The sequence below is a fragment of the Cyclopterus lumpus genome, chromosome 17 (assembly GCF_009769545.1).
Source record: "Cyclopterus lumpus isolate fCycLum1 chromosome 17, fCycLum1.pri, whole genome shotgun sequence".
NCBI lineage: Eukaryota > Metazoa > Chordata > Actinopteri > Perciformes > Cyclopteridae > Cyclopterus > Cyclopterus lumpus.
Window position 1 is genome coordinate 8,733,122 of NC_046982.1, and position 23,061 is coordinate 8,756,182.

The following is a 23,061-nucleotide window of genomic DNA, read 5'->3' on the forward strand; positions in this document are numbered from 1 at the left end:
ACGATGGGGAACACACACATTAGTTATGGACACATTGCAGCCATTGACCATGACAAGGCTGGCTTACTGGATTTGGATCTTGGAACCAGTAGTCACTGATCCCATTAGAGGTAATGAATGAACTGAAAAAATTCCAAGTATGTATAACATGTGGCCTGCTCTATAAACACAGCATTTCCGTTAGAGATGTAAGAAGAAATATTAAATGTACCTCGCCAAACCGATCCAATAAGGCAAACAAGCAAAGGCACAACAGCCTACAGTTTAAATACACGTATACAGAAACGTAGATAATGAAGGCATTCAGCAGGTGACCACTGTAAGCTGACAACTGCACCGGGCGGGTAGCGACTTGCACTGAGACGAGTGATGCAGTGGAGTGGAGGAGAGGACCGGTAGTGGTGAGTGGGTGCCTGGGGTCGAAGGCCCGCCCACAGTTCACCTGTGACACCTGGCTGGCGGAACTGTCAAGACGCACAGAGCGCATTCTTTCCCTGAGACCACCTTATGAGACGCAGTGGGCCCGCGCGCACACACACTGGCACCACGGACACGTGACGGACGTTTCCAAAACTAAAACCCCGAGTAATGTTATTCTGAAACGACTAAAAATTATATTTAGATGAGAACGGAGCAGGAACACGAGACCTCGTATAATCTCTCTCTCTCTCTCTCGCTCTCTCGCTCCCCCCCTCCCTCCCTCCCTCCCTCCCCTCTCTCTCTCTTTCTCTTTCTCTCTCTCGCCTCCTTCTCATACCACACAGTGGCAGCGCTGGCATAGCATCGTTCAGAATATCCTGAGCCGGGACCGAGCTGCGATAGCTGCCGCCTGCGCGCCTCCTCACTCGGATCCCTCCGGCCGTCACAGCCGGTAGGCGTGCGGCACGACCACCAATGATTTCATCTGGAAAAGCGTCACCTAATTCGTTCATCTCTTGCTTCTTCTGTCTCCCTGTCTAGGTGAACTGCAACATATAACAAATACAACATTAAAAAAAACCAACAGTGGAGAGAGGAGAAACGCACTCATCCCGGGGCAAAGTGTGATAAGATCCAGTCGTTTTGGAAGAATACCAAAGCGCATACTGTCCCGTCCACATCGGCCCTACAGGGAAGAGACGGGACCTCTGCGCTGTGAAGAGTCGCTCCCCGTGCGGGTGCAGCAGTGCGCGGAGATCAGCCACAGGAGGGATCTCGGAAGGTGGAGGATATTTTACGCACAGCAGCACTCCGGTAGCCCTGTTTGACACGCGGCCACTTACTGGGAGTCTCCTGCTCCGTTTGGGACTCAACACAGTCGCTTCGCCTCTTGGTCGGATTTGCACTTGACTAAAGTCCACATGATGGATTCCTTCATCCTGGCGGCTCTGGCGGTGTGCTCTCTAACGGCACCAACCTGCGGGGACAAAGGGACCAGCAAAGCTCGGAGTTGTTCGGATATCAGGCAGTTTTATAGTGGGAAGGGATTCGCTCTGGATGGTGTCCCTCAGTCTGAAATATCAGGTAAGACCCTTCGAAATACGCCTGCTGCGGTCATAGTGTGCGCACTATTTATTTGGACCAAAATGTGATCTTTCCCCCTGAGAACCAAAAGGAATTTCAGGAATGACAGGTAGATACCTGTCATTTAGCTTCAATCATGCCATACAGTGTTAAACTGTGAAGCCCCGTACAGTTGCTACAGTATAAACTCATTGCCTCTGAGAACCATAATCTCTCTGCAAGTCCCCCAAGGAATGTTGATCTATTTTGGGGGCAAAGTCGCACCTGCAGTAGCACCATTTGAGTGTGTGTGTGTGTGTGTGTGTGTGTGTGTGTGTGTGTGTGTGTGTGTCTGACCTATCTTGTAGAAATGTGTGTGTGTGCATTTGGTTCACAAACCACACACAATGCAATTTGCACACATCACTGCAGGGAACTATTACTTCAAAATAGGTCTTGTTTTCCCAGGAACTTAAAAAGGATGTATTTTTACATTGTGCTCTGTTGTGAGAGTGAGCAAACCCAGTGTCTATCTTCATACCTTTTTGAACCTGCAGTCACACGCACCTCACGTCACATGGTAAAGGAAGGGAGCTCATAGCTCTCGGCTATTTCTCGGGATGAAACGCTGCTTTGAAAAGACATTAAGAGAGTACAGACATGTCACAGACACTCTGGCCTTTTGATCCCTCGTCATAAATGTCCCTTCAAATTCCCCCTCACGTGACCTTCTTAGAAACCCAGATGCAGGAGCAGCAACTCGCCTTCTGTTGTCGTTTTTCTTTAAGTTTCCCTTTCACTCACAACTAAGGTGCTCCACCCAGCAATCTTTCCTCTTATCTAAAATCAGTATGGTCTTTGTGTGCATAATGCTTCCCTACGGAATGCCTGACAGTCACTTGACCATGTGCTGCGACCGCACAAATGTGATGCTGCTCACTGGGTCGTTCATGGTCTGATGTCAGACAGTCACAAGCCTCTCCGCCGTTCAGATGATTACGTGCGCCTCCTCTGGAATTTCAGTGCGAGGCTTTCACACACATGCACACGCACACATGCAGTTGACTGCAATTTCAGGTTCTACAGTTACAGCGTTGTGCGTGAACTGGACAAGACAGGAGACTGTGGCCGTGCATGCTTACACAACCACTCTCCCGTGCACGTATTCAAATATAAACTCGATTCAAACTTGCATATTTCTTGTATTTATTGCCCCAAAACTGTCACATTACTGAATGTGAAGAGCGTGTTTGTTTTTTCTCCAAAAGTCAAGAACAGAAAGTACACCCTTAATATTTAAAGTAATCTACATATTTTACCAAGAGGAAATGAGCGTGCATGTGCACAGTAACACTGCCACAGTCCCTCCCAATCGTATAACGTATACCCTTTTCCTCGAAAAGCCCCCCCAGACTGCATCAGCCACCTTCTCTATTTTGTCCAACTCATTTTCCACAGAGCGCTCCACGACTGTGACAGTAGATAAACTCTTCCTCCCCTGTGAAGACAGAGGTGTTTGTCCATTAGCGCAGGCCGAATGGCTCTGAGACAAACAAGGGGGACTTCCTGCAGTATTCACCTAAAGGTCACTCACTCCAAAGGTGGAAACGGCTTTATTTTCTCAACGCGTACGCAAAACTTATACATTCCGATTTTAGGTGTTTTCTTCGTGACCATCTAGAGACGCCTTTAAGATGCATAAAAATGGAGCATTAGGAGAACATGATATCCGACGCAAGGCCTTTCAGTTGATCTTTCCTAGTGATCGCGCTGATAAGATAGGAGAGATTATAAGATTTGAGGGTGGGGCGGTAATGTGATGAAACTGTTAGCTCATGTCATGACGCCATACATCATAAGGCAGTGAGGGCCAAGTAGTAACTGGACACTTCTAATTTAATTGATTGACCGTACTGAATAAATCATTTGACAGACTTAACGCCAGCCCCTGTCCCTTAGAATTCCCCTTTTCTTCCAAATGTCTGTAATCCATAATGCTTTAAAGATAGAAATCTGTCTTGTCATGACACCACCTATTCCTCTTGTTTCAATCAATGATGTGGAGCTTACTTAAGTCTGGGGGTCAATGCATTCTCAATAAGAGAGAAAATAAGGGAGTGAGACACTGAGTGCCAGGAAGAGATAGATGGAGAAGTGAGAGTGAGAAACAGAGATGCAGATATGGATGGATGTGCAGCAGGAAGAGAGATCGAGGAAAGGGCAGATTTGCCTTTGATTATATTCCTCTCTGTGTCCCCGTCTCTTGGCTCTCAAGCATAAATAAACACTCATTAGGAAAGTATGAAAGCTTTAATTTATTCCTATTATGAGCCCCCTGATATTTGCCGCATGATATTTATTCGTGAGGCACCATGCAGGGCTTGATTAACTTGATGTATCGGCTGAGCCGGACTCAAAGTCCCATGCTGAGAACATCGCCTCGATTTAGTCCGGGAGGACATTGAGAGACAGCTGCATCCCAACTGTAAAAACGATGTCCAGTCGCAGCTCCGTGTGTCTCAGTGGTTAGCAGGGTCGTCCTTCAATCAGAGGAGCGGCGGTTCGATCCCCGGCTCCGCTAGCCCATGTCGATGTGTCCTTGATCAAGACACTTATCCCCAAAATTGCTCCCGTAGCTGTGCCTACGGTGTATGAATGTGTATGAATGTGTGTGAATGTTAATTAGTCCTGATGGGCAGGTGGCTCCTCCCATCAGTGTGTGAATGGGTGAATGATGTCATGTAGTGTCAAAGTGCTTTGAGTGGTCGGAAGACTAGAGAAGCGCCATACAAGTAGGTCCATTTACCATTTACAATAAATGAGATACAATATCTCAGCACACAAAGCATCGAATGTACTCCTGCACAATATTAAAGTTTGTTTTCAGATTTGTATAATGAATCATATAATCATGTGTAGATGAAGTCTAAACAAGTTTTGCAAGTAATATGGCCTTTAAAGTCATTAGTTATTAGAGTTTATTTTTTAAGAGATATACTTTTTACTCATATACCTCAGCTCTTTACATTTGAATGAGGCACTTTTATGAATGTGTGAGGTACACATCCCACAACACAGTCCCTGTTTGATTATGCTCAGTCTACAGTGAAAGAAGATTCCTAAATATTGCCTTTACATTGATACGCCTCATATAGCAACTTGGATAGTCTCCCGTTGTTAAATACTTTGCCCTAGAAAGCAAAGCACAAGAAAGCTATTCAGTTAAGGGTGAGCTGTTTGATATTGTGTTGAAGCTGTGTTTACTGGACTGTGGGAACAGTATCAGTCGAGCAGCAATATAAAAAGATGGTAATCGCGAGTAATCAAAAAAAATATGATGATGCCAGTGTAATTTGGTCCATTGTGGTTATTTTTGGAAAACAGCTTTGTCTCTTTTTTTTCTTGGTATTTATCCAAAATGGATATTTTCATTTTCCGGGGCTCACCTGTCTCCTCCCCATCCCACCCCACCATTACGGCCGTGATGACTTATCGGTTTGCCTTTCAGCGGAGGACACCCCTCATCCCTCTGTTTCTCTCTCTCATCGGCTCTTAAAGAGAGAGGCGCCAGACGCTCTTTGAAAGCAGCTGGCAGCCAATGAGTGTTAGATGCTCTATGACATATAAGCCCAAACAAAGAGACAAGCTGCATTAGACATCTGGACGAAAGGCTGGTAACGTTTTGGCATGGCATCGGCCTTTCCCACGCTGTATTTGTGTTGTTGTTGATTGCCGGTTGCTACAGGCCGACCGCGGGTTGCTCGGTGCTCTGAAATGTCATCTGTAACCATTGTTTGGCAAACAATACAATGGGGTTGTTGCTTACCAGGCCTGCTAGGAACTGTTATTGACTAATGACCGACTTGTGGCTGGAAATACGGGCTGATCAACATGGTAGCCAACAGAGAACAAGTATGTGGATCTTTTGAAACTACAGCTTGACTTTTTTTTTAAACATTTGGAAATGTAAAAGTAGCTAAAACAACGCATTTGTTTTTTCATACACTGGGTATAGGAAACTCTCCCGGGGCAACTCGCTCAACTAATAGACTGTGGGTAATGATAAGATAATGTGCTCGCTGCCCCCCGACACCACTTTCCAGCCAGAGGTTAAATGGAGATAGGAGTCCACTGCCAGAATATAACATGGCCAAGGAGAGGCTGCAAAACCAAACAACACAAATATGGAGGAGCCACATTAATTTCAAATCTGTATTTCGATCTCATTGTTATAAAAGCACCCAACTCTCAGAATCGGCACGATCTGCAATCCAGAGGACCCACCTACTCGAGTGTTCATGGTCCAGAGCAATGTTGTATGTATTTAAGCCCTTAATCTCTGTGGACATACTTATACAGTATCGCTATATCTTGCACCAGTTGCTGTGAGCGTTAAGACCCTCCAGTCCCCCTCTGAGGCTACTTGACCTGCGGTGGCACCTCATTCTTGTCCCCTCAGCAATGTACTCTCATGCCAGTTAGGATTATAATATAATATATAATAAATCTCTTTAGTGTTCACAGTTATTTACTAACCTGTCGGTACTACTCACTGTGAACAGTGTCACCGAGCTAAATAGTTTATTTGCCTGTGCAGTCCGATAATGAAACCACACTACAGAGCAGCAGGCATTGAGACTGTGAGGCATGTTGAAAAGAAAACCCAGACTGGCCTTGAATTTGGGATGTTCCACTTACGAGGTCATCTTAAAACCCAGAGACACCAGGACACCCCAGCCTGGGACATTTTTATGTAAAAAAAAAGGAAGTCTCGCTAGATCGGACACCAACAGATTTTTCTAACCCTTCCAACATGGTCGGAGTCTGAATTGAATACTGTGACGTGAACGTACTGGATTCACCAGAACAAGGGAAAATACACTTTTATAGATTAGTCACTTAATTATCATCTGTTTTGCACAAAGTACATAGAATGTCTACTTTCACAGAACACTATTTGGACTGTAGCAGTAACACACATGTGTAATATCAAACAGTGTCATTAAAAAAAGAAAAGACAAATGTAGGGAGCATGAAATAAGTAAAATGTCTGAATACAACATTAATAAATGAATCACTTCAATGGAAACAAGAACACCATTATTAAAATACACGGCAATAAAATAAAAAGAGTCCAAAACATTAATAACCAAAATACTATATATTTGAGATTTATACACTTGTGTGTCAGTAACTCATGAAGTAAAATCTATTTTTGGTGTGTCTGATGTTTCAAAGCAGAAGTTGTATAAAGAACAGTTGAAACCCACCAGAGGACAATTACTTATACTTGATACATAGTATGACAACGAAACAGTGTATAATACTAGTTTATTATAAAAGAAGTTTGGCGTGCTATTCAAAATGACATTTTAGACCCGCCTTTAATGTAGCCTCCACATCGTTGATGCTTCCCACACACATCAGCACGGAGTAAACAATGACAGACCCTTGGCTGCTCTGTTCTGTGCAATTAGAAGTTGTTGTTGTTGTTGTTGTTGTTGTTTTTAAGATGCTTCTCAGCTGCACTTCACCAAATGACTCGGCAGTACTCCAGATGTAACCGAACAAGTCACCGAAACAACGTCAATCACAACGTTTGTGTATTCATACCAGCTGGATGATTGAATGCCTGTTCAGTCTAGATCTGGGGTTACAAACTCATTTTCATCAGATCAGCATCATGGCTGCCCTCAAAGGGCCGGTTTATGAATGTAACTACTTCCGAACATGTTGTTAAATAAACGTCCTTGCATTTGAAAATATGGTACATGCATTTTTTATAAATGTACGAATATATCTAAGCAAATCTGTTATTATAACATACATCCATTTAATTTAGGGTTAAAAATAAGCAAACAAACATATTACTCTATCAAAGATCAAACTTTTAAAGAAAATAACAAAGACAAACATCAAACACACTTTATTACATGCACTTTGTTGAGAAGGACATACCTCTGGTACAACACATAATTGTGAGCTGCTAAGCACATGTGTGACAGATGTGTTCTGGGGCACACCTACTCACATACCTGTAGCGTGCACTGGTAGGAAGCTCGGGTGATTTCTTCCGCCACAATGAAGCCACCTTTTCACAGCAGCAGCATGTTTTGGCTGTAGCTTTTATGAATATATTCTGCTGCGATTGCAGTCTGCCTTGTAACTCTTGGACAATTTATGTTTTTCTGGGAGGCTAAATTTAGCGTACTTGGCTCCGTGTTTGGTGTCAAAAACGCCGACGTGAATTGTTTTCCTTCATCACCGACACAGAAGACTTACCGGGTTTTTTTTCTCCTTGAAGCACAAACATGTAATCGCTTTCCCATCTTCTTTAAATGGCCTTCCCTCAGCATCAATCTCTCTCTTCTCGGACACTTTGGGATTATTTGTCAATCTTTTTCAACTTAATCACTTGTCATTAGTTAAGCGCCGATATGGAAACACTGCTTTCTCGACGTGCATTGTGGGAGATGTAGTCTATGGTCACTGTACACTGTAAAGCAGCAGAGATTTTAATTTTAAGACGATCATATGCCTTTCAAGCTGCCGCGGGGGCCACATAAAATGACGTGGCTCCATAACGGCGGATAACTAATTGATCGCACTGAATTACATATCGCCGCCTCGTGAATGGAACTCATTAGTCGACTCCTTTGAAGGTTAGCGTCAGCATAAAGCGCCATGCATCTGTTGGTCTTCCTCTACAGGCGGATTAAAGCAACAGCAACAGTTGCTTCTGTAACACAGTGTGCCGGCTCATAACCCCGCTGCAGTTTACAGTGTGTGAATCCCTGCATCTGGGCTCCTGTCTGTGCCTGTTTAAATGCGTACTGTATCTATGTGTGTTTGTGTGTGTGTGTGTGTGTGTGTGTGTGTGTGTTTTCCTACCAACTGAATATGCTGGAGTTGTTAAAATGCTGAAGCCTCTTGAAGCATTAAGCCATAATGGGCTGCAGGGAGCATGAAACAGACCACAGTGTGTTTGATGTTCACCACAGAGAGAGAGGGAGAGAGAGAGAGAGAGAGAGAGAGAGAGAGAGAGAGAGGGCCCATGGTTTGCTGACTGTGACTTGGACTGGCCTGGTCTGCCTGGTTTTGCTAACCCCTGCTCCGCTTACGGGCAATATGTAGGAAAACAAACAACACATAGAACAGACGAGAAGAGAAAAGATGGAGTTTAAATGGGTTAAAGCAACAACAACAAAAAGCTCCTTGTGTGTTTTCTGCGCTGCCTTTCGTTACGTAGTCTTTTAAATATTCGGGGGCTGTTAGAAACATGAAAATCTGGAGGACAGTGTGTCCAGACATGTTTCGCTGCTCCGAGTGTGTGAACAAGGACGGAAGAAACCATTTCCCACTCACCAGTCAAAGCCAAGTAGTCGTCTTCATCTGAATCATTTCTCATTTGGGACTGCGATTTAAGGTCGGGCCAAAATGTAAGAGTCCTATTTCCTTTACACAGTAAAGAAATAGTCCAATAATTACACTGACTCATTTTTCAATGGAAAGAGCTGACAAACTGTTTGTCAGCTTAAAAAAATGTCACTTTTTCCCTCACCTTTCATCTGACTTATTTAAAAAGAATACGAAATCTACTGCAATTTATCTGAGGGTCTTAAAGGGTAGGAAATTGAGGTCCAAGAGAAATAGCTTTTTAGGATTTAACGCACCACCTTGACAAGTGTCAGCTGCCTCTTCTCTGACCAGCATGCTCTTCAGCTGCTGCCAGCCCTCTCTTTTCTCATGTCTTTTGTTCCGTGTCAGTTGTCTAATGTGTAGGAGTTCACACGTACAGCCTTCCCTTGGCGAGCACACACACACACACACACACCCACACACACACACACACACATGAATGACAGCATAGGCCAGTCTTTTTATGTTACCACAGGGGTTGTGTGTGTGTGTGTGTGTGTGGTGGTGGTGGTGGTGGTTGGCGCTTATGTCTCTTTTGTCTTCCGAGGAATTGGTTGTGTCAAAAGGAAAATTATTCCCTCGTCACTGCGAAAGCGCCTTTCGCTGTCTCTCGTTGTGTGAGTGTGTGTGCCGAATGTGCCCCTAAGCAAATTAGAGAGTATTCATGTGTGTGTGTGTGCACCACAGATGTGCGTGGACTCCAAACGGCTTCTAAAGACATAGCAAGTATATTATTAAACCGCTTCCTCTCCATTCGCTGTCATTGTGTGCCAAGCACGTGTGTGTGTGTGTGTGTGTCTGTGTGTGTGTGCATGATTGCTGGCTTTTTTTGTTTGTTGTGCCCTTTCGTCGGTTATGTAAATGCATACGTGTGCCATGGCAAACTGGCATGGCTGTTGTGTCTCCTGTCCCCTCCGGCAGTGCTTTGTGTAGACTAGGTGGGCATTTGACGTGACAGGAAACAGGCTCTGCTTCAGCTTCAGCTTCCTCTCGTCTTGCCCTCCTGCTGCTGGACAGATGGTACAGACCCAAACCCGGACGCCCACTCCCATATTTTACAGGGAGACACGGCGGACACCAACACGCACATACGCACCCCGTCTGCAGCTGTGGACCCGTGGACCCGTGGCTGTGGCACTATGGCAACAAATTCAGCAGGCCCACGGGTTGAATTTCATTGATTCTGATACTGAAATAATAATAACCTAAACACTTGGGTAGTACGATGTTTTGGCTCTTCTAATTAATAATAGAATGTTAAAAACCAAGAAAAACAAATGGCCTAAAGTGGTGTCTTACACATTATTCTGTTTTCCTCCCCGTATTTTTTTTTTGTGTGTTAGGATTCTGGGTCACTAAGACTTGGAAATACTGTATACATACACAGTCATTTCCTACATTTTGCTCACCACCATCTTTTGTGAAGCCCCCACTTTTGAGCCCCCCCCCCCCCCCAGTTCTGATCCAATTCCCGATTCCAAATAAAATTGCCTAAAATAGATGGATATTCTCTGATGGAGGCAGCCTTCAGGCTATTATCTCTGAAATATTAAAAAAGAATAAACAGGAATTGACAAGATGGTAGATTGGGCCTGTATATAAAAAGATTGGAGTAGATGATAAAACCGGTAAGGATGCCTCCTAACTGTTGAATGCCTGAAAAGGCGTCGGCACCTTGATGCTCAGATGCCTGGCACACACAATGCAGATTTAATAAAGATAGGACAAACAGGCGCAGTGGTACACATATCCCTCAACTACACACTTCCATTTGATAAGCAATCATTTATGTCCCACTCTGTACTACATTGGCCCTTTCTTCCACACACAGGTTTTTGTTAAAAATCACCATAGCTCACATCTGCAGAAGTAGCGGTGCAGAAACTGGACCGCCGGCCACCGAGCCTTCTGTTGGCATATGTGTTTCTGCATGTGGGTGTGAGGCAGACATCCCAGGTGTTTCCAGACTTGTGAATATCTTCTTTGTCTCGCCTCTCCTCCTCTCTTCCAAAAGTAGCAGCATTATTCGACACTATCTAGTCCAAACTCGAGGCGTTGGAGTTTCCACACTTGGGAGGCAGAACAGTTGCCACTTTCTTCTCATCTCTATCAGATCTGCCGCTCTCTGGCAGTCGGCATTTTTAACTTGGTCATTTTGCAGGAATTCCATTGCTGCTCCAGGCAAGTGACTGCACACGATGCTAATTCAGCTTTTGTGTTGCTTGGCTTTTTTTGGTTTTGGTTCTGAAGGTTTTTTTAATCATTGAGATTAACTGTTTCACATTTGTTTCCATTATCGTAATTATTTTCTCCCCTCTTTCTCCTCTCCGTAAGTCGTTTCTACTTGTGAGGCTTTATCTCTCATTCTTCCTCTATCTAATCCTGCAGAGGAAGTTGTGAATCCATTTATTTTTCATGTGAAATTTATTGCATACTCACAGATGCTCTAAGTAGCTGTTTTTTTTTTTTTTTTAAATCTGCTACTTAGTTTCTGGTAATTGTCTGTGATTTTTATGACTCCATATTTTTGGGGATTTAATTTCAGCAGACATTTTATAGCCTTAACATTAATGCCATATGTTTCAAGAATCCAATTCCAAATTCTTAACCTTCATTAATGGAGCTACACATGATGGCAACCGGGGACTCCTCGCTCTTCTGGGCTTTGGAAGAGACGTGTGACAATAAAATAAATCATTTATGTAGCCTTTATAAGCCGATGATCCTGTTAGTTTTCTTCAAACTCTTCCGGTCTGAATCCGTTTTCTCACACTCACTTTATCCGTCCTCCAACTTCCTTTGCTCTGAGTTTGCAAGTAATTAGATTGAAATCTGTGTGTTGTCTTCCTGGAGGCCTCAGTGCTCTGTGATCCTCTACTGCATATCTCCCTCCCCATCTGGTACATTTGGCTTAAACTGCAGAGATCTCTGGTCCCCCATAACATTAGTTCTTCTCGCAACCAGAATACCCAAATGGGTTGCTGCACTGGAGCCTCTTTATATCTCCCTCTCTCCCCGTTTGTGGTGAAGCAGCTTTCCTAAGTTCTCAGAGTCCACTCCAACTCTCATCTCCTGTTGGATTCTTTTCTGCTTTCTAAGCACATTTTTGTGTAATTAGATAGTCAGATCTGGTTTTGTGTGACATCACTTCTCCAGCGTTATTTGTGGCGTAGGAAATGCCCATGTACATCATGGTGGTTGGCTTATTTGGCTTGACCACGTTGGACTATTTAAATCCGGAGGTCGAGAGACTGTCTGAAGATGAGGAGGCGAGAATGACCGGAGGATTACTAAGGCCGAGCGAGCATAAAACAAGCTCATGATTACAGGGGGCAATATGTAATTACTGTCAATTGTCATCATGTTAGCTGGTACAGGATTAGCTTTTTATTAACCAAATCCATATTCATTATTTCTTTCCACATTCCTCTCTTTAGCGGCTCCTTTCACTAATTCTAGTTTGGAAAATGCTTGTGCGGATTTGAGAGAGTTGAGATATGACTTCTGTACGTCCTATACGTAGCATCATATCCTCTCCATACGCCAGGCATCTGAACCAATTCATAGCAACGTGGCTTGAGCTCAGTGTGTCTGACGGTCTGAGCCGAAAAGATGGAAGAATAGTGGAAAGGAAGATTCTCATGGTGCGCCAACTTCTAAAGATTTGGTTTGTTGAAACCGAACACTTCGTGATACATTTGTGATTGTGTTTGGCTCCACATTTATGTTTATAGACAGGATTTCACATAGGTCCTGTAAAGGCTGTACAATAAAGGACTTGCAATGAAAGTGTGGATTTTTCTCGTGTCAAAACATGAGCTTAAAACTCATCAATCAATTTTCATTATGAGTTTATACCCTATTGTACAAGAGTTCAGAGGTTTCTTTGCTACTGGGCTGTTTGCTCGTCTCTCCCTCCTCCCAGGAGGAGAGGGCATCCAGTAAGCTAATGAACTTGAAATGACAATGACTTATTTAGCTCGTATTTCTTCTGCTCAGCCGTAACCGGACATTTCAGTCGCCCCTCCCCGTCACCGTTTCATCCGTCTCGTTACATGCTATCCGTCCGTTGCTGCCTCACTATTTTCATCTCTTCTTCCTCCCCTGCAGAGTCTTCTTCTCATAAATATTTTACAGCTTCCAAATGAACTCTGTCAACTCAAGCTTAGCGCATGGCTGGCTGCCTTGTGTGTTCCTAAAGCGTATAATGTGTTTTTGTATAGTGCGTGTGTCTGAGCGTGCGCACGTGCATTCGAATGTATATGTACAACATGTCGTTCATCTGTGCGACGGCCTTGCTTCACTCGAACGCACCAATCGGTTTCTGCATGCATATTTGGATAAGCGCTCACATGAGACGTGTTTTACATAATGTTTACGCTTTTGTTTATTCAAGTGTTACTGCACCAAACAAGGTGACTAAAAAAACAAACATGTTATTTAGAGCAACAAAAAAAAAAAACCTAGAGATGGATAGAGAAACACACAACACGGAGTGCAGATCCGTAGTATGAGGGAGTGCATGTCTTTACACCTTACACACATGCACAAGGTGAGACAGCATCCAGCAGTATTTTAACTGCAATCCCTGACCCCTTAGTGTTCGATTAGATTGGGGGGGGGGGGGGGGGGGGGGGCTGAGGCATGCTTTCAACTATCCAGTGTCTTTCATTTTAGTGATTGTAACATCGAGCTTTGTAGGAGATAGTCCAGCGTCTCTCTTTCTTCTCTATTTTGAGCCGAGCTCTGGTTTAAACTAAAAGCATTCTCTTTAAATATTTCATGCTCTTGCTACCTTAATGCTGAGATCAAGTGAGAGACAGAATTAATGCGTGGCGCTTAAAAACCAGAAGTAACTTTGCTCCACTTCTGTTTCATACTGCCAGTCTTAGTTTCCACGAGTCTTGCTTTATTTGTATTTCACCTCAGCATTATGAATTGTACTCGTATAACTCCTCCTCCCACCAAACAACACATCATGTCAAAGCTCCCTTGTCATTCGTTTTCAGTGCACATTACTTAAACGTCACACAAAAAAAAAAACTATTTTTCATCTCACCCGTATTTTTGTACTGAATGCCTGTGTTTTTGTCCGCTAACACGTGCCACCGAAAAAACTAGTAACGGACTTCTACGGTGTGTGACTCAATCGCTCCCTCGCAGCAGAAGTGGTGCCCCTGAGTTGCCATACGTCTCCTGTGTGTCCTTGCTCCCTACACCCTTCTCTCCCAGTAGCCTCAGTTCCAGCCCTGGGGCCCAGGGCATCACTCAGTCAAATTGAATCACAAATTCTGTTGGGCAGGGGAGAGCGTGAGGCTCAGGATGAATGGCTCGGGTCGGTCATGTGACCTCTGCTGATGAATGGTCAGGGTAGAGGACAGGATGGACTGAACCAAGGAAAGTGGATCTGGTGTGCCTCTTTAAAGGAGGATTTGTAGTGCAGCATATTCTCCCACAACGAAAATGTCTTTATTTTATTTAAAAAAATGCTTTTAAAACATTAATTTCAGGTCTCTCATTGTGTAGCTTTTATATAATTGATGATCTTCCCCGTGTAATAGAGGTAAGACAAGTAAAGTACTGCATTTTCCTCCTGTTGAAAGTTGGTAAAGGGGAATAGCAACCTGCTGTCTTGGTTCCGGAAGATGTTTCCCTCTTTGCAATGTTGTGCTGATGCAAAGAGAAGCATCAAGGCTTTGATGTTTCATATCGGGGGGTGTTTTGTCAAGAGAGTTTTTGCTCACTGGGATGAACTCTCCCTGCAACTGCCCCCTCTCTCCTTAAATCTCTCATCCCTTTTTTCAGGCTCTCAGTGTTTGAGATATGAGAGCTGAGACTTTGTTCCCTTTCCGGTCTCATCCCATCTTCCTCTTTCCCCTCAAGCTCTCTCTTCCTCTCCCAAGTTTTCTTCACCTTCGTTCAGGCCTTCTGTGTCCCTTCACATCTCTCTTAGTTTCGCTCCCGTGATTAAGCACAGCTGTCGCGCTCATCGCAAAGCCCCTCTTTTTTTTCCACATTGTTATATAAATTGGCTGGCTGTCTTGCTCAGGCCCTGGCCCTCTTGATTTTGGGTTGACGTCAGTAACTGTTGTTTACGCCTTGGACACAGAGCCAATTCTGCTGTCTCCTCCGACGGCCGTGACTCGGGTCATTCAACCAAATACATAAACACTCGTTAAATTAAAATCAATCAACTTGATCTTTGGCAGCTGAATGAGATCACAGTTATATTGATGGAAGTGTCTGCTGGGTGGACGAGGAGGAGCGCGATACATGATGGCACTCTGTGAGGCAGAGATGTGTACCTGCAGGGTCCAGGAGGCAGTCAGGCCACGGCGGTGAGGGGAACTTTAATCGTACGCCATTGTGTGCTGAAGAGCTGAAGGGTGAGGTGACCTCTGGAGCGGGACAGTAGCCTTTGGCAAGCACACACGTGCCCTTGTTGGCCCTCGGTTTTCCACACCATATACTTTGAAACCTCTCCCGCATTGGTAAAACCATTGGTTTCCAGAAAACATGTTAGGGAGATGAAAATGTCTAGTTTGTTGTATGTTTTGCTGCCCTGTGAGACGGTAATGCGCTGACATTATGTTGGCAGTATAGGCTGCTTAGCTTCTTTCTTTTTTTTTGTGCTGTGGTATGCAGGATATGGTGTATATGTTTTTGAAGCCTTCTGTAAGGGCTGAAATGAGAAGTCAAGGAATCAGGCAATAAAAAGAACATTCACAGTTTTCATATTCGGATGATTAGATTCAATCACAAACTTGAATAATTGCTTTTCAGATTAATGTCCAATTTGTACATTAGTTCCTCGATTCATTTTTAAATGAATCATTTTGTCCGTAAGTTTTCTGAATATAGAGAAAAGTGTAAATTATGATTTCCCCAAACCCAAGGGGTTTGTTTGTTTTTTGGTTTCCTACAGCCCAAAACCTAAATATATTACGATAACCTTTTTTTGACAAATCATTTTCTGACAATCAACTAATTTGTTGTTGTTAAAACACAGTTGTTCTAGTCCAATACTCTTTGGATCCTAGTACCCATGTTGTCATCTGCCCATGTCAGCGAGGGGCGAATGTGCCGATAAACATGTGTGAACACAAGTGGACACCCAATGTACGGTAGTGCAAATAGCATCGCCTGCATTTTGGCCTACGTCTGGCACGTCTAACACTTTAATGAATGTTACAGTCGTCACTCTTTCTCTGAAGCACCATGCATAGGCAGTATGACTCAATGGATGCTACATGTATCTCAGACAACCCTCCAAGGACATTGCTCATTGTGATAGGAAAGCACTTCAGCCCTTCAGATGAGATGCGTTCACTGTCAAGCTACAATAACGCCCCCCGCCCCCGCCCCCACCCGCACCCCCACACCATAGTGTTACCTTTTCTGAAAGCACTTTGCTCTCTCAGTTTGCATCTCTCAAACAGGCATGGAGTTATTCTATGTGGCGGCCAACCAGCTCTTTTGTAAAGGACATGCAGCAGTTGTGGGAAGAGGCGGCTTTAACTGAACCTCCCACATCACCCATTTTGCAAATTGTAGTTTGGCCCTTTTCTCCCCCTGGAAACACAGTGCCTAATGCACCCTTACGCTGCTATGAATACTCTTTTCCATAGACCATGCTCGCGCTCCCATTGTGATGTGATTATTATTTTATTTCAACTTACCGGGATCGGTGTCATGAGTGAAAGTGGAGTCCTGCTCTTTCAAATGATTTTAGATCAGCGGTTCTAATTTTGTCCCTTGTGTCTGATTATGACCACTGGGGAAAACAAATGGATAATGTGCCAGTTTACCATTTGTTGAGCATGTTCAGCATCCCTAAGCAGTAAGTGGCTCTGCTCCATTCATTGTGTGTCGCTAATTGTCCCCAGAGCAGAAGTTGTTTTTGATCAATGCTCTGCAGTACACGACGGCCTTCTTTCTCCGTTTGTGTGGTTTGATGATCAGAGAAAGCTCTGTGTCATTTTCAATGCTAAGAGCAAAACGTGGGCCAAACACAGCTGTCAATGGTGATGGTGTTAACTCAAATGGAGATGCTTTTCTTTCTCTATCTCCTATACCGCTCTTAACAAATAACTCAAGGTTGTTGGCTCTTTTTCCTGAAACATAGGAAGAGGTTATGGTTACAGACTCTCTTTTCACCTCACTCTTTGAGTGTAATTAAAATGACTCCAAAGAGACAAAATGTTAAATAAATAAAGTACAAGATTCATTTTACTGATAGCATTATTGTTATATTCGTATTATTATTATTAGAAGAGATGTTCCAATACTATTTTTTCCATCCCAATATTGATCCCCATACCTGAACTTGCATAAGGGCCGATCTCGAGTACCAATTCGATATTAGTGTTGAATAAAAAAACTGAAATCATTTCAATGCTCTTTTTTGTAGGTCCAAAACAAGTGCTCCTTATCATTTCAGTATCAATAAATGGAGTTGCACAAATAGTTAGCGACATCAAGACTACATTTATTACAAACCAAGCAGGGGGTCAGAAGTCTGGTGTTCAATTCTGTTGATTCTAAGTCAGGAAGTAGAGTACCCCCCTCAAGATCTCTCCAAATCACAAAGCAAGCAAAAAAAAAAAAAGGAAACCGTAGCTCTACTATCGCCATTGACTGTTTACTCACAGATTAGATCCCTATCTCCCCTAATTGAGTTCACTGGGATTGGCACACTCGGAGCCTGTCCACAAGTACAACTCCGGTCTCCCAGCGCCCCCGTTTTTTTTCCCCGTGATCTTTCCATTGGGAAAGAGGAAATGGATGAATGCAAGGCCGTGAGTCGTGCCTCTGTGTGTCCTTGTGACGATGCTTTCCGAGGCTCGTCTGTCTTCCTGTCTGAATTATATGGTCTCTGCTTTGTTTAGCAAACAGACTGTGTCGCAGTTTAGGATTTTTATTGCACCTCAAGGTGTTTCTGCAGTTTGTATGTAGTGTATGTGTGTGTGTGTGTGTGTGTGTGTCTGGAAACAACATGGAGCAGATACCTGCTTTTACGAGCAGGTCTGTCCTTGTAGTTAAAGCAGCCTGTTACACTTGGTGCTCTGCAGCAGTGTTCGGTGATACAGACATCTGCCCTGGCGTTATTATTGTAGTCCGTAAGGGGAACCTATCGTGCTGTCTGGAGACAGATGCCTTAACAAGACTCCGTCAAGTTTGCGTTCCTTTTCTCTGAAGTAAAAGGGCCTTCTCTTTCTTTCTTTTTTCCGATGCTGATATTTTCAGTAGGGAACACTGGCTGTAAGTTCTCGCTGCCTCCACCATATTTTTTTCTTTCCCCCTGTCTCTAGCCCAAAGCAGGCTTTGATGTTCAGCGTCTTTACTCTCTGAAATAAGGCTGTTCTGCTGCAAAAAGAAACACCCCATCTCCTTCTCCTTTCTCTTCTTTGTTTTGTTTAGAACACTGCAGCTGGATGTGTTTTGGAGACAACAGTGTTCAGCCAGCTGTTAGAGAGCCATTGTTTCTCTCTGAGTTGAGATGAGGTTCTCTATTGTTGCTTGTGGCTTGAATCTAAACCACGGAGACAGGTAGGTAGTTAGAAGAAAAGGTTGTTCACTTTATTATATTTACATTTGTGCATTAAGGTAATATTAGGAGCACACAACCATACATTAAAACAAGTTAATATATACAAGTATACCTTTCGCTTCAGTCGCATTTGAAGCACCACAGACAGGTGTCTAGAATCTGTCTATGAACTGAAGTATGAACTCAAGCGTGAACGTCTGCTTTCATCACGCAGTAGCTTAACTATTTGTCCGGAATCAACATTTTACCATATTGTCTTCATTCATAAATCAAAACAAAAAGCTTACAATTACACAGATTATAGACCAGAAGTTGTAAAAAGAGGTTAACATGTTTTTTTCTTTTTCTTCCTTTTACAGTTCGGGAGGATAGAACTATTCCTCTCTAGTCAGGACATGCAGCTCAGAATCAGAAGCTTACTGTACACACAACCTTAGACACAGACATACACACGCACACCTGTTGTATAACTGCTTAAAGGTGTGCATGAAAAGGATGAATGGGAACCTCAATCTTACGACGTCTATTAGTGGAAATATCTGCTGTTTTTTTATGTTGGCTTTTTCCCACTTTTAATTGTATGGGTTAAAACCCCATAAAGATCAAATGGGACATGATCTGACATGGTTCAGTGGCAGCTGACAGATTTGAAGGTAATTAAAAGTGCTCTTTTGCCCGATGACTGATGCCAGTGTGACGGGCGTGGGTGGAGGGCACGGGCTGGCCCGGCCCACACAATGGTGGGCTTTGTAGGTGGCGGTGATGTAGGGAGAGGCTACATGATGTCAGGCAAGTGCTGGCTTCAGTCCGTGTATTCAAGTCCGATGGTCCTCCTCAGAGCATTTAACACCTTCGCACAGCTGGTTGAGGATGAGTGGGAAGAGCAGGTGGTGGAAATCTATCCTGCAGGAGGAGCTGCAGAACAATGGACTGCATTCCTTGTGAATAATATGGTGGAGGATCATTTGGAGAGTAAGATGGTTGCATGGTGTGAAACTGGACTACACAATGCAGCTGCCAGAGCTCTAACCAAAGCAAGTAAAAGACAGCATATTACACCCATTTTAGCATCGTTGCAAACTCTTTTAGAGCAGATTTTTAAGTTATTCTACCCTACGACACTTCCATACTTAGTTTAATATCGCCCCTTCTATTCGAAAGCATCAAATAAATAAAGAGAGTTGTTTGCTAAATGAAGCTACCACCAAAAGCCAGTTAGACTTGAAACTATAAGGAAAACAGAAATCCTGGCTCAGACTATCATGGACTATATTTCCCGGCCGGCCACAGTAACTTCCTGGAGGCTTGTCATCCCTGTCAGGTTGCCACGACAACTTGTTATTTTTACTGTGCAGAGTAAATAAACAAGATATATAAGGTGTTAAACTGTGAGCAATAGAGTGGGTAGTTACCTTTGGGCAGACACAGACCAGCTGTTTCTCCCTCTGTCCTGTCTTTGCAAGATGCTAAGCTAATTGGCAGCTGTCAGCAGCTTTATATTTACTGTAAAGACATGAGCGCGATACCAATCTTCTCATCTAAGTCTCTGCAGGAAAGCAAATTATGTTTTTTCCCAATAATTTTTAACTATTCCTTTAAGTGAAAAAGAAAAACAAGTTATACGAAGAGGCAATCTATTATCGTATATGGAGCAAAATTGGCTGTATATTACAAATAATTGTTGTGATTATGGTGACAGTAACAAAGAAGAAAATCATGTCTCGGGTAGAATGAACAGATCCAGAATGAACAGATAAGTGAATAAGTGAATAATAGTCTCACATTACAATACAGATGCCAGCTTTGCAAATTAATTAGCTGCCGTCTCTGCGGTACGTACCATCACCCTGGCGGTTGTGCAGTGATGCTGCTGACTCCAAGTCGTCCCGTGGCGGTTTTTGACTGGCGTCTGGGCAGCAGATAAGACCCCAGAGTCGCAGAGGAGTGGAATAGATAACTACAGAGCGCTCTCCAGTCCTTCTCTCTGTGTCATTGTCTCTCTCTCTCTCTCTCTCTCTGTAAATTCTCATTTTCTTTTTTTTCGACTCCCAACTTCTCCTCCCTCCCTGGTCGGAGGGATAACCATCTAGCCTTTCAGCAAAAGCCAGTGCCCTATCTGTCTCCCTGTGGCCTCCCTCTCAGCTCTCTTTCTCCCTCTGCCTTCATCTCACTCTGGGAGGATAACCATCTAGCCTTTCAGCACAGGCCAGGTCTGTCTAATGACTGTTTCTAGTGAGGGAGGACAGTGGAGAAGCTTTGTCCTACTCACTCTGATGCATTTCAGCAGCTCGGGGGGGAGGAGAGGGGAAGTCTATTCCATTTTTTTATATATTCGCACAGCCCCACAGAGAAGGACATTTTAATTGAATGTATTGGCAAGATGAGATGATAAGATTCCTGCCTCTTTAAATGTGACCCTTGCTTGTTGAAGTTATATGTCAGCTCATCTCACACTATTTTTGCTAATTTGATAGTCATTTGTAGGCCTTTTAAAGAGTTCAACAATCATCCACTACAATTAAAAAAAGGATTTAAACTTTGACTGACAGCTGAAATGGAAATGTCAACGGTCCTACCAAAATAGAAAATAAGCAACACAACTGCCAGTGCATTGGAGCGCATGAGCACAGCATCATTTCCTTTTTCTCTTTTTTATAGTGTGCACCAAATGGTGTAACAGTGTTCCTCATCAGACCAAACATCTCTGTGTAGACTGAACACAGTTTCTCGGATGTAACACTGCAGGTGGGAAAGTTTTGATGACTGATAACAATAATGAGCAGTCCAATTTGGAAAGACGAGAAAGTTGGAAGTCTTGACAAAGAAGAAACTCCCAAAAAAAAAAGGAATGTTTGAGAAAATGTAATGTTTGTAAAACTGATGAAAGACTTACAAAGCGCGGGCATGAAAGAAACCGACAGGAGCGAGACGGAGTTTCAAGCTCCGTGTTTAAAGCATAGCGAGCGAGGCAGCAAACCAAGACATTTTGACAAGCGACGGGAAAACATCTGAAACGTTCATGTCAACGGGCACGTGAGCTCCGAGAGGAAAACATTAATAGAGTGTGTGACAAAGCGAGTGAGTGGAGGAATGTGAGCGCGACAGAGAAAGACAGAGAGGATAATTCGAGGGAGGCAGGGAGCAAAGAGCTGCTGCACTTCCAAGTTCAGGAGTGCAGACTTGACAAGCATAGAGGTTTTCTTTTTCAAAGGAGAACCCGCAGTATCAAAAGCCCTCTTTCAGGCCTGGCCTGAAAGGCATATTAGACAGAGGCATAGCGAGTAAAAGACACAAACAATCCTTCACACATCTTAAGCAGTTACCTGTCAGAGCGTTGCAATAAAGCTGCTCCCACATGGGCAATATGCCAAGATTTTGAATTCTATAAGCCTAAAGGGGCGGCCTGTGAAGATCCTAACTCCAGTGTGGCACTGAGCCTTTTGTTCAGGGAAATAATTTAACATTATGCCCAAATAACAGTAACATTTCTGTAATGTGTACACACCTCTGATCTTCAGTTTCCAGCAATATATGTGAATCATAAATCATACAGAGAGTAGTAAATATCTTCTTCTCTGCCTCTGACTGTTACATTGGAGTCTGACCTTTTCGCATCGGAGTTGTACATCAGTTCAAGCCCTTCTGGATGTAATTTCCCTTGCAGCGATGGTGAAGAGTAATCTGCTGTGGTTCTAGCTGATCTATCTTTAAAGAATGCTTGGACTGTGCTGCACAGAACACAAATTCTCAAACTGCACATAATCTGTCCAGTGCCCCTGACAGTGGAGAGAGAACTAATGATTTCTTTTCATCATTAAGCTTGTTTCAGAGCTTGAGGGGTCATTGTGTGACCAGTCAGCCTCGCACTGTCACGCTAACAAGTGCTAACCCATGACAAATTCACTAGTATCAATAGTGAACAAGTCTTCTCTTATGTTGTTTTCTATCTCCTGGTTTGATAGAGGTCAAGTTGTCCAGTCTGAGCTCGTCCAAATGAACATTCGTCAAGGAAAAGACTTTATTGTTGGTTCCAGTCAAAGAATATTACACCACATTTGTGAAAGCATTTGTTAGGCCATCGAGCCCTCGGTAAACCTATACTAATGTGCAAGCTCTCTGCAAACTAACATATTTCTTGGTTTCTTTCTTATTTCTTTGTAACTTTCTGGTACTTCAATATGAACTTCAAATCATTTTTGGCTGTATTTTTTAATCATGCAATCTTTCCATTTCTATGTACGCATCACTGATATGAACCTTTTTGTTTTGAGATGATCAACAGTCCTTGTTTATTGCATGCACTCCGACAAACACACAATAATTCATTACAAGAAATACAACAACCATACATTTGTGGGACGAGACGGACCACCGCACCTTTTAATGTGCTACGGTTTAGATCTAGAGCTGGGTCAAAGGTCACCATCTAGGTTGCGAGTGTGGAGGTATCTGTCTCGGTCTTCACTGTCTCTGTAATGAGCAGGCATACAGCCAATGTAATGTAGGAATGATGGCGTTGGTCTGGATGCACTGTGTAAGGGAATGCAACTTTGTAATGTTTGGGAACATCGAGTGAAGGAGTAGCCAAAAGGATTCGTACTTTGTAGTAT

The 23,061-nt window shown here is 43.4% G+C and overlaps 1 protein-coding gene across 2 annotated transcripts in view; it reads left to right on the forward strand.

Moving 5' to 3' along the window:
- Positions 1-777: 777 nt before the first annotated feature.
- The window catches only part of gpc1b (glypican 1b), a 59,914-nt gene continuing 37,630 nt past the window's right edge, over positions 778-23,061 (forward strand). The window contains exons 1-2 of one of the 2 annotated variants that reach the window (XM_034556453.1): positions 778-871; positions 961-1,503. In XM_034556453.1, coding sequence (XP_034412344.1) covers positions 1,341-1,503 — 163 coding nt within the window. In that variant the 5' untranslated portion in view covers positions 778-871; positions 961-1,340. Of the gene's footprint in view, positions 1,504-23,061 lie in introns of both variants that reach the window. The other variant, XM_034556454.1, reaches the window with a different exon arrangement.